This window comes from Myotis brandtii, unplaced genomic scaffold, assembly GCF_000412655.1.
Source record: "Myotis brandtii unplaced genomic scaffold, ASM41265v1 scaffold44, whole genome shotgun sequence".
NCBI lineage: Eukaryota > Metazoa > Chordata > Mammalia > Chiroptera > Vespertilionidae > Myotis > Myotis brandtii.
In genome coordinates this window covers 3859910-3872497 of record NW_005366833.1, presented here as the reverse complement: position 1 = coordinate 3872497, position 12588 = coordinate 3859910, and the positions used below count along the sequence as shown (strand labels likewise).

The window sequence follows — 12588 nt, the reverse complement described above, 5'->3', positions numbered from 1 at the left end:
GTTTTTTTTTTTTTTTTTTTTTTTAGAGAGAGAGTGGAAGGGAGCAGGAGAGACAGAAAGAGAGAAACATTGATATGAGAGAGACTCATTGATTGGTTGCTTTCTGCACAAGTCCCAACTGAGGCTGGGGATCGAGCCTGCAACCGAGGTACATGCCCTTGACTGGAATCAAACCCAGGGCCCTTCAGTCTGCAGGTCAATGCTCTACCCACTGAGCCAAACAGGCTAGGGCCATTGCATTATCGTAAAACATGAAACACAGAAAGCTTGTCTGCTGTTTTTCTCTTCTTAATTCACCTTCTCCTTATTGTTTTATCTGTTTGTCTCAGTGCTGATGAAAATTGCCAATCCTGCATTCTTAGACACTGAAAATTACCCTTAGTGCAAAGCAGTTCTCCCATATAGCTCTTGGGGGGAGGGGTCATTTTCCCCATACAACTGTCTTTCCTCTTCTCCCAGCCCTGACCTATGCAGTCATCTTCAGGCAAATGTGGGCAGTCTAACTTCCAGGGCCATTTATCTTTGCCACAATTCTCTGACTAGCCTGGACACATTCATGAAAATGACCTCAGAGGATAGACACCCAACCACCAGAACTCCCAGTCTTTCCCCATCAGCCTGTTCCTAATTGCTCCAAGCAACTTCCAACAAGGACAAAGTGCAACCTCAGACTGTATCAAAGGGAGGTGTATGGACCCACAAATCTCCTGGCCCCAAGAAAAAGTCCCCCAGATAAGGATGATCTATATTTAAAATTATGGTAGGCATTGAGCTGGTGGTGGATAGTTACAATACAATCACCAATTGACACAAAGGTTTTTATTTTTATACTAAAGGCCTGGTGCATGACATTGGTACACTGGGGTGGGGGAGTGCCTCAGCCCAGCCTGCACCCTCTTGCAGTCCGGGACCCCTTGGGGGTTGTTCGACTGCCAGCTTTGGCCTGCTCCCCCGGCCTAAGTCAGCAGTCAGACATCCCCAAGGGATCCTTAGTGCTGCCGCAGAGGCGAGAGAGGCTCCTGCTACCGCCACTGCGCTCACCAGCTGTGAGCCCAGCTTCTGGCTGAGTGGTGCTCCTCCTGTGGGAGAGCATCTGCCCCCTGGTGGTCAGTGTGCGACTGGTCATTCCACCATTCAGTCGATTTGCATATTAGCCTTTTATTATATAGAATATATACGTATATGTATATATATATATATTTAATTTAAGTATATATTTAAATATTTAAAATATAGATAAAAACAGATCAGTCTTATAGAACGCAAAACATAATTTCTCTTAGAAGCAATGTTCAAAGTAGTGGTCAAGATTCCAGCTAGCCTGCTATAGAACTGCTTCTGGGAAAAACTGTGCTCTTCATTTCAACTTGAGATCCCAATAGGAGGAATGTTTCTTTCCATTTCTCCTTACTGTAGTTTCAGGGATAGCAGGGACTTCAGTTCACATCACAAGCAGTTTCATAAACAGTCCCCCTTCCGGTGGTGTGCTGTGTGCTATGGCAGACTGGTGGCTAAGTGGCTCTGGGAGCCGCACGGGTCTGCCTTCCTGGACATAGGCAGTTGAGTGAAGGGGAGTCTCATGACACGGTGGCTAAAAATTAAGCTCCCTGACTTTGTCAGCAGCAAGGAGGAAGCCCCCTGACTTGGGGTCAAAAAGAGGACACCCTCCCACCTCCTGCCACCATGGTAACCATCTGTGTATCAGGAGCATTTTTAGTCCCCAGCCTGCTTGGGCAACTACCAGCACAGATAAAGTGTTAGAAAGTCTATTGTTAATGAGCTTTCCTTCCAGCCTTTTCCCCTTTTCCACAGTGTACAAGCAGGTCACCAATTTCCATGTTGACATTTCCCCTATTCCTCTATAGGTGAAAAGCATGGCCCAGTATGTACACAACATGGACAAACAGGACAATTTTCGGAGGACTCGTTTTTCCGACCGTTTCAAAGACGACATAACTACCATTGTTAACGTGGTCACCTCGGAGATTGCAGCCCTTTTAGTAAAGCCTCAGAAGGTAACTGTGTCGTGTGACTCTATGTTCTAAATTTTTTACCTTGAACATGTTATTTTCATAATCAGAGAAAAATAAGCATCATCTTAAAGCAATAATTTGAATGTAACTAACTATACCTGACAAGCAAATGCTGTTTGTTAAAACTGAATGGGACCTTAGAGTGGTACAGGAGGTTTGCTCTAAAGATATTGCAACATCTAATTACAATAGTTTGAATTATTATATCAATGTAGAAATGAGAGAGAATATTCTTGTCCTTAGGAAATATACCCTGAAGTATTATGGGGTAAATGGGCATGATATTTGCGACCTCCTTTTTTAATGGTTCAGAAAAAGAATTGTATAAAGGGAATGATTAATGTAGCAAAATGTCAAATATTTATGAACCTAGTTGCATCTAATTACAATAGTTTGAATTATTATATCAATGTAGAAATGAGAGAGAATATTCTTGTCCTTAGGAAATATACCCTGAAGTATTATGGGGTAAATGGGCATGATATTTGCGACCTCCTTTTTTAATGGTTCAGAAAAAGAATTGTATAAAGGGAATGATTAATGTAGCAAAATGTCAAATACTTCTGAACCTAGTTGAAGGGTATACAGGAGTTTTTGTACTATTCTTGCACCTTTTTGGTAAGCTTAAAATTACTTTAAAATAGAAAGTTAAATATATAAAATGCAATAAAACAAAAATTTTAAAGGCAGCTATAAAATTTGAAGCAGCAGTGATCATTATTAATACCTTTATCATTATAAAGAACATGTATAGCACCAAGTGCTCAGGAGAAATAACCACTTTTTCTCATGGCAAACTTTCTAAGAATGGCAGTGATATCACCATTTTGGCAGGCATGAAAAATGAGGCACAGTGAGGTTGAGATTTTTAAAAGTCACACAGCTAGCAGCAAAACCAGGACTGACAATTCCATGCCCGAATATTCAGGCAATTATGTATACTACCCAGAGGTGGCCCGTGAGGATGCTGAGAGTGTGAGGACTTGGTGCTCCATGAGATTGTGGAAACTTCTTTATCAGGTCTACATCCATCCCAGTGGCTGGTCTGCTTGGCCTGAATAGCAAGAGGAACATAACATAACAAGAGGAAAATATTTTCAAGATATAACCTAACAAGAGGAAAATATTTTCAAGATATATTTTCAATAGTGTCAGAGAAAACTGATTCAACATTCTGGGACTAGAAGGCATGACCATGCACAAGTGCATCTCGATTGCTCTGAAGTCCTGTAAAACCCCTCATGCACATGAGCCCTATGAAGTAATAAAAAACCCCGGCCTCACTTCATGCAATAATTCACCCTACCATGAGTGACTATGAATTCTTTTAGGCTGGGCATGCTGCCTAATTGGAGAGAAAAAAATCCTTAGGTAAAAATGGATTCTTTTATCCTGATTTGATTTTCTGCAACAATACTTAAAAGAATCTGTCTCATTGAAGATAGTGAATACATTTCAAGTTACTTTTGCCAAAACAGTACTTACCTGAATCAAATAAATTATGATAAAGCCATCTGAAGAAATAGGAGAAACTAGGATGTAGAAAAATGTTTATTATGTAACTAGAGGCCTGGTGCACACGATTTGTGCACTGGAGGGGGAAGGGAGGGGAGGGGGCAACGTGGGTCCCTCAGCCCGGCCTGTGCCTTCTCACATTCCAGGACCCCTCAGGGGATGTCTGCCTGCTGGCTTAGGCCCGATCCCCAGGGGTATCGGGCCTCAGCTGGAGTCAGACATCCATCTCGCAGTCCGGGACCCCTTGCTCCTTACCGCCTGCCTGCAGTGGAGGCAGGAGAAGCTCCCACCACCGCTACTGCGCTCGCCAGCCTTGAGTCCAGCTTCTGGCTGAGCAGTGCCCCCCCTGTGGGAGCACACTGACCACCAGGGGGCAGCTCCTGCATTGAGCATCTGTCCCTTGGTGGTCAGTGTGCATCATAGCGACTGGTTGTTCCTCTGTTTGGTCAATTTGCATATTACGCTTTTATTATATAGGATGTTGAATGAAAAAATTCAGGACCCAGCATTGTATATAGAGAATGAGCTCACTTATATACATATAAATATACATGTAGGGGGGAAAATTAGAAGGAAATGTACCTTACTATTAGCAGTAGATAAAGAATTACTTGATTCAACCTCATGGCATCAGTTAAGTTTTAAACTATATTTGCTCTAATTGTGCAGGGTTACCTGCTTAGCCCAGTGTCTCCTAGAGGAAGGAACACTGATTATAAAAATAGGCCCTGCCTCTCCCAGCTTAAAATGTTTATTATGTAACTAGAGGCCTGGTGCACACGATTTGTGCACTGGAGGGGGAAGGGAGGGGAGGGGGCAACGTGGGTCCCTCAGCCCGGCCTGTGCCTTCTCACATTCCAGGACCCCTCAGGGGATGTCTGCCTGCTGGCTTAGGCCCGATCCCCAGGGGTATCGGGCCTAAGCTGGAGTCAGACATCCATCTCGCAGTCCGGGACCCCTTGCTCCTTACCGCCTGCCTGCAGTGGAGGCAGGAGAAGCTCCCACCACCGCTACTGCGCTCGCCAGCCTTGAGTCCAGCTTCTGGCTGAGCAGTGCCCCCCCTGTGGGAGCACATTGACCACCAGGGGGCAGCTCCTGCATTGAGCATCTGTCCCTTGGTGGTCAGTGTGCATCATAGCGACTGGTTGTTCCTCTGTTTGGTCAATTTGCATATTACGCTTTTATTATATAGGATGTTGAATGAAAAAATTCAGGACCCAGCATTGTATATAGAGAATGAGCTCACTTATATACATATAAATATACATGTAGGGGGGAAAATTAGAAGGAAATGTACCTTACTATTAGCAGTAGATAAAGAATTACTTGATTCAACCTCATGGCATCAGTTAAGTTTTAAACTATATTTGCTCTAATTGTGCAGGGTTACCTGCTTAGCCCAGTGTCTCCTAGAGGAAGGAACACTGATTATAAAAATAGGCCCTGCCTCTCCCAGCTTTCCCACCAGGGACCAGGGGGTTCATGACCAGGGTTTACCACAAAGTGACTTGAGTGTTTATATGTTTGTTTTTAAGGAAACTGAACAGGCGGAGAAGATCAACATCAGCCTGGCTTTCTTCTTGTATGACCTTCTCTCACTTATGGATCGTAGCTTTGTGTTTAACCTCATCAAACACTATTGCAACCAGGTGAGTGTTCCCTCGGACACAGCCATATTGTCCCTGGTTCCTTCTGGTCTGTGTGATGCTCGTTGTCATGGTGAGCTGTCTTATCCACTGCCAAGTTAGACAGCTTGGCTCTTGTACATTCTGAGTCTTATGCCATAGATATCCCTAGACACACTGGTTTGCATGGATTCCTAAAGCATTTACCAACCCAATACAGAAGGGTTAATCAAAGGAAACTGAAATTTGTTACTGATACGGTCAGCTTTCTTCAATTTACATTTAACAGAAATTACATGACCGTAGCATTTTATCTTTGACCAGGCATAGAATTCAAAGTATGAGGTCTCTTTTCACATATTAGGATAATTAATTAAAGTGCATGAGGAGGAGGCACGTCCATTGGCAAGGATGAGACATTGGTTTCCTGTGCCAAGGCGAGAGGGTGTTTATGATGATATATTGAGGGTTTAAAGGTCCATCAAAACCCTTCTTTCTGTGCTTTGCCTTAAGAGAAGCTGCCTCTCATTGGCAGCCTATGGAGTCTGGATCCTTCAGTTGTCACTTTCCCCAAGAGAAGCACGAGATCTCTTCCAGACTGTCACCTGTGTCAGCTTTTCGTTGCTAATTTCATGGTTGGTTTGTTCAAGGGAAGATTTTTTTCAGAAAACTGTTCCAGTTTTCTGTTTCTTTCTCCTCTCCCACTTTGAAGCAAACTCTTTGGCTTTTTTTTGCAAAGTAATTTGATGCTCTCATCCAGGGAACTGGCTTGAGAACTTCCCGTTGGGGTCTTTAATTAGAAACTACAAAAGAACACTTGTGGCATTAAAGCCACCCAGTCATATTCCATTAGTTTTGTGTGGCCCCATGTGGGGGCAACTCCTTTCATTTAGTTTCTTGGACACAGTAGGGTTTTTGTAGAATTAATTATATTCTGTTACACTGAAGACATACTTCCAGATTATGAACAGAGCCTTGTCTTGGTATTACAGATTTGACAAGACTGGGGTTTGGGGAAAGAGTTCTCATTTTGGGCAGTTTTTAGGCTAGGAATCATGAGGGGACACAGGTAGTGGATGAAAACCTTTTGGGCCTCCCTGTAATACAGAGTTTGCCATCTGTGGTACTGCCCCATTCATTTTTATTAATCTGGGGTGAAAGGATATTTTTGTGTCTGTCAACCTCAACTCCATTCACCTTATAATAAATGCTTCTTTCCTTTCCCCATTGTTCTCCCCAGCTGTCAGCCAAGCTGAACAACCTCGCGACGCTCATCTCCATGAGGCTAGAGTTCCTGAGAATCCTCTGTAGCCATGAACATTACCTCAACCTGAACCTCTTCTTTATGAGCTCGGACACTGCTCCAGCATCTCCCTGCCCCTCCATATCTTCCCAGGTAACCCGTTACCTGAAAGAGTTATACACACGATTTCATTTAATTAGCTTAATTTAGTAATTTGTTCTCTAAAAGTTGGCGTTATTAATTTTTAAAGAATCAAGCCTGGTTGGTGTGGCTCAGTAGTTGAACCAGGAGGTCACACAGTTCAATTCCTGGTCAGGGCATATATCTGGGTTTTGAGCTGGATCCCCAGTAGGGGGTGTGCAGGAGGCAGCTGATCAATGATTCTCTCTCATCATTGATGTTTCTATCTCTCTCTTCTTCTCCCTTCCTCTCTGAAATCAATAAAAATATATTTTAAAAAAGAAAAATCAAGTTATTGAAACAGATCAATTGATTCAGATACATATAAATATACTTCCCAAAGTTGTACCATCTAACTAATCATTTACATACTAAGTGGTTGATTTCTCTCTAGGCTCTAGAATAAGAAATCCATATATACTATGAAAAATCAGAAATTTGTAGAAAAGTCACGTCTTCTTTTGTCTCACATTAATCATCTTTCTACTTCAGCTTGACAGTCTCCTCTACTCACTTCACTTTCCTGAAACCCAGCACCATGAAATTTATGAAGTTGCAGGTTCCTTTATATTGATTCCAAAATGATCTAATAGTGGTTTTTTAAATATATTTTTATTGATTTCAGAGAGGAAGAGAGAGGGAGAGAGAGAGAGAAACATCAATGATGAGAGAGAATCATCAATCAGCTGCCTCTAATAGTGGTTTTTAATGTGGATTTTATATCCTTGATCTCTCTCAGAACTTTTTGCTGGTACTGTTATAGAATGGAATTCAGCACAAGATGAGTCCACCTTGAATCACATTCCAGGTCATTTGGCTCATGAAACACTGAAAAGATGGCACCATAAACTAAGCAAATGGCCTGTTGTATAGGGAATATATTTCTAACAAGTTTTGTTCATGATCAGTCAGAAAGAGGAACACTTGTATTAATATTTATACACAGGAGTTCCACCAATCATTTTTTGTAGAACATTATTTTTCAAGTTAGGCTCAGTGGGCCCCGGATTCTATAGGATGTTGAGAGGTATTATGCAAATACAGGATTCCAAAGTCTAATCAGTTTGGAACCCCTGTGTTAGCAGGTTTCTTTGCTGAAGGCCAACTAAGAGTCTCTGACTTGGTGTAAATTGTAAATGCCCCGGGGCGGAGGAGGCAATGGGAAGGAGGTGTATGATGAGCAGTGATTCCCAAAATGATCTGACTCCAGAAACTTTTGTTTTTCCTCCATAGATTTCTCAAGGGGCTAGTGTCCTCTAGAAAAGCTTTAAGGAAATGCTATTTTTATAGTCACATTTCATTTACAGGGAACAAATCAGTAGCTCAGAGAAGCAGGTATGATTTCTCAATATTGGGTTCTATTTTTGTTGCATATTTCTTGATACTAGCACAAAGGTGAAGGTCTGTCTTATTAATTAAAAAGTAATAATTTTGGCCATTCATGCCCAAAGACATGATCTAGATATTAGCTATGCGACCATCTGAATGAGAACTGGGAATGGTGTCTTACAAGCTGCAATTCCACATGTGCTCACTTTGCCCCAGGTCCTTGCCCACGTTCCCTCTGACTACCCCAGGGAGTGAGCAAACCCAGGGGCCAGCCGAGTCCCACCAAACATCAAGGATTCCAGAGACATTTTAGATTCTCTTAGTGAAATATAAAGTGTGCCGCAGGATAAGAGCACAGGAATTACCTGGGACTGGTCCGACACTTCCCTGCCTTGACACCGCTTTTAGTTTCCAGGCCAGAAACATTTAGACACTGTGTGTAAACCATGTTTAGAAGTGCAGCTCAGTATACAAGCCCTGTTCACTATAAAGGGGGCAGTTTGTTAGAGAGGAATTGCCTGCTCACAGCTGCAGCGTTGGATCCCGTTCCCATTTCCCTGTCCAAGCGTTGTCCTGGGATTTTCATCTTCAACTTTTGGTTGCTTGTGAGGAAGGGAGTGTTCGCGTCGTGTGACAGAACCTGAGTGCTTTATTTTCATCTTTCCCAATGGGCAGTTTTCCACCTGTGAGGATGGGAAAGCTAAGTGACCACTCTAGTCTCATCTGTCCCATAGGGAGAGTAGTGATGATCCTGCCTCACTGGGTTGTGCTTACCAAGCTTGGCCGTACTCATGCTCAATAAATACCAGCTCTTGTGGTCTTAGTCCCAGTTCTTGTTACTCAGACAGCTGCTCCTTGCATTTCTGTAGAACTCGAGTTCCTGCTCCAGTTTCCAGGACCAGAAGATCGCCAACATGTTCGACCTGACTCCTGAGTTCCGCCAGCAGCACTTCCTCACCGGCCTTCTCTTCACGGAACTGGCTGCTGCCCTGGATGCGGAAGGGGAAGGGTATGTTTCTGACACTAATAATGGGATACGAAGCACACACAAAAATGCTACCTGCTACTGTTTGCAGTTCAACATTCAGTCCCTGGCACCTTTGTACCCACTAGGATGGCTATAATAAAAAAGACTGATAATGGCAAGTGTTGGCAAATGGAATATGGAAACTTCATGCTCTCCTGCTAGGAATGTAAAGTGGCGTAGCCACTGTTGAAAACAGTGTGGCAGTTCCCCTAAACGTTAAACATAGAGTTACCATGTGACCCAGTAATTCTACTCTGTGGTATATGCTCAAGAGAAGTAAAACTTATACCACACAAAAACATAAACAGAAATATTCATAGCAGCATTCACAATTCATAATAGTCAAAAAGTGGAAAGAGTCCAAATGTCCACCAGTTGATGACTGGATGAATAAAATGTAATATATTCATCCTTGCCATCATGGCTCAGTAGGTAAGCATCGATCTATGAACCAATAGGTCATAGTTCAGTTCTTGGTCAGGGCACATGCCCAAGTTGTGGGCTCGATCCCCAGTGTGGGCCATGCAAGAGGCAGCCAATCAATAATTCTCTCTCATCATTGGTGTTTTTATCTCTCTCTCTCCTTCTCCCTTCCTCTCTGAAATCAATAAAAAATATATTTTAAAATAAATAAAATAAAGTGTGATATATTCATACAATATTATCCAACAATAAAAAGGAATGAAAGACTTGATGCTACACTATGATGAATTTTAAAATATAATGCTAACAGTGACCCAGGACTAGAACACAGGTAGTCTGTGTCTGAGCCATAAATACTTCTACCCAATTTTTCTTGATTTTCACATTGTCACCCCATTGTTTAGGAACATGCTAGTCACTCCTTACTGTTTAAGAGCATTTCGGTCCATCTCCCTTCATCATAACCTCTAGCCTTCTGTGTTGTGCCAACAGGATCAGCAAAGTGCAAAGGAAAGCTGTCAGCGCCATTCACAGCCTGTTAAGTTCTCACGACCTTGACCCGCGCTGTGTCAAACCAGAAGTGAAGGTCAAAGTCGCTGCCCTTTACTTGCCTTTGGTTGGCATCATCTTGGATGCTTTGCCGCAGCTCTATGACTTTACAGGTAACAGTTCCTTCTGTTTCCTCCTCTGGATTGACGGGGACCCTGTCCCGTGCTCCACTAGAATGAGGTTTCTGTCATTGGCTCCAGGGCGGATATGCTTAAGGGAACAGGTCTCCACACCATGCTCTCCACACCGTGCTCTCCAGACCTTTTTAAGGCCCCAATAAGTTTTATTTTCTTAAGGTACATAACCCTGTCTATGTTTTTATTTAAAGATTATTTATTTGTTCATTCATTCCTTCATTCATTGGTCTCATGGTGTATAATAACCTTTATAGACCATACACCACAAAGGACGAGATAATAACAAGATCACCCAACTTTGGAGATTCCTGCTTTAATGCCTTGAAATAAAGGTGTTCCTTACCTTCTGAGCAAAGACGCAGCCTCAAATGAACCTAAACAATTGTTACATGCAAAAAATATCCTGGTGTCTATCAGGATTAGGAAAGTCTGCCATGGGGGAGGAATTTTGCCTTTGGCACTAAGAAGTTGATTCTGAGGTCAGAAGTCAGTATCTCTCACATAGGAAGGGGAGAAAGGATAAATTATCTCAAAGGTTGGAGCATATTACAGTGTGGATTTGGAATGTAGGTGAACAAAACTACCCTATACCTGAGAAAAGCAATCCCATTGCCTACCCTCCCCACAACACACACACACACACACACACACACACACATTTCTGATCACTTCAGAGTGGTGCTTGCTTTTCCCCAAACTCAAGGGAAGTTCTTAGAAATGACCATGCTGCTCTCTTGACTGATGAAGGATCCTGGGGTCTGAGGAATGCTTACATCAGCCCAGCATTCTTGTGGGCAATCATCCTTGGAATCTTAGAACCACCAAAGTTCTTGCTTCCTCTAAATGCAAAGTGTCGTGTGTGATTTAATTATTTCTAAGATCATTATGGTGATAATTATTTAGCTCAGAAAATGAGCAAAAAAATAACGGGCAAGGAAATTACAGAAGCAAGCTTGGCACACAGGGTGAGTGGGCGGCAGGAGAATGTAGAGCTTCCTCTGGGTGTGCCTGACCGGAGGGCAGATAGAGAACAGAGTCATCTTCAAAATTTGAAGATGTGGCTCAGAGCAGGGCAGGTGTCTTGCAGACCATTTCTAGAATTTTGTGTGAAAGTTTCTAGAAAGTTTCATTTGAAGACCCATGATTGGTTTGTTTCCAAAGCAGGGAACCACTTTATCACACATTCTCCAGAGATTCCTTGTTGATTAGAATTTTCCAAATTAGTTATTTGGGATCAAAACTTTTTAGCAATTCGCTTTTGAATCTTTTATGTCTTGACTATTTCTTTACATATGCATTGAACTTTATGGTCATAATGAGCTGACAAGTGGGAAAACAATAAAAAGTATTCTATTATTAATATGGTATAGTATCTATTGTATATGTAATCTTTAAATTGATAAACTAATAAGAATATAGTCTTTAGAAAGAGATACAGCTGAATTCAAACTGCAGCCCATTTATTACTATATGTGATCTTTGATGAGATCCTCAACCTTTTCTCAGATGTAAAAACTATAATGGTGCCCACATCATAGATGAAGTGAGAGAACATTTTGTATAGCAAGTGTTTAGATCCTTCCTTCCTTGTCTTATAACTATGAAACTGTGCATATTTAGAGGGAGAAAGAATGTATCCTCAAATATCCCTATATTACCAGATCTTGTATCATTTCCATGTGCTATTCATTTTACCATTTGTTTAAAGACCCAATTGCCTTAAAATACAATAGTGAATTATTATTTTTAAAAATTGAGTTCTTAAACTGCATCCTTTTTTCAGAATGTTAGCAGATGAAAATACTGTTCTCACTGTACTTTAAAAAAATTGAAGGTCCAATACGGATAATGTTGACTGGTCTAATAAAATGAGTTTTTAATGGATCAATCAGGTGCAAGTGTTTTAATACACTTTTCTAAGAATTTTCTAAATACTTTATGTGTGATTGGTAGTGTTTTTAAAAACCAACCTTTTTTTACTTGCCTATATCTAGACCTATGTATAAATATAGATATGTCTATATTACATAGATACAATAAATTAACATTCATTTCAAAACATTTAAAAATAAAGTATTGCTGAATTTGTGATAATAGCTTGTTATTCTATAAGGTATTAATTAATTCTGTAATTATAGGCTCCTTTCTATTTAGTTATTATTTAAAATATATGAATACATTTTTAAATGTTATAGAAAAGTGTTATGAAAGTTCTGAAAATTTTTATTTTAACAACTAGAAAAATTAATTTCTAGCATAATCTTGAACTGGACGTTCTGTCTCTTTTATTATAAGCCTCCCCCCTTTCCCCTATAGACAGTAGCAGATAAATAATGTAAACATCAGGTTTAAAATTACTGTGATGACTTTAGTGACTGATAAGGATCAGGTACACATTGGATATTGGGTTTAGGACATAAGAAATCACCATCTTTGACTTGACATTACCAAAGATATTTTTTTAATTAGTGTTTTGGGTTTCTTTTTTTAAATTTAAATTCTTTATTGTTTAAAATATTACATACGC

At 41.0% G+C, this 12588-nt stretch overlaps 1 protein-coding gene across 1 annotated transcript in view; it reads left to right on the top strand.

Annotated features, from left to right (window-relative positions):
• DOCK8 (dedicator of cytokinesis 8) overlaps positions 1 to 12588 on the top strand; it is a gene marked incomplete at its 5' end in the record, with an annotated part of 68564 nt that overhangs the window by 15422 nt on the left and 40554 nt on the right. Inside the window, 5 exons of the mRNA XM_014546322.1 lie at positions 1866 to 2015; positions 5084 to 5197; positions 6414 to 6569; positions 8795 to 8934; positions 9868 to 10037. Coding sequence (XP_014401808.1) covers positions 1866 to 2015; positions 5084 to 5197; positions 6414 to 6569; positions 8795 to 8934; positions 9868 to 10037 — 730 coding nt within the window. The remainder of the gene's footprint in view (positions 1 to 1865; positions 2016 to 5083; positions 5198 to 6413; positions 6570 to 8794; positions 8935 to 9867; positions 10038 to 12588) is intronic.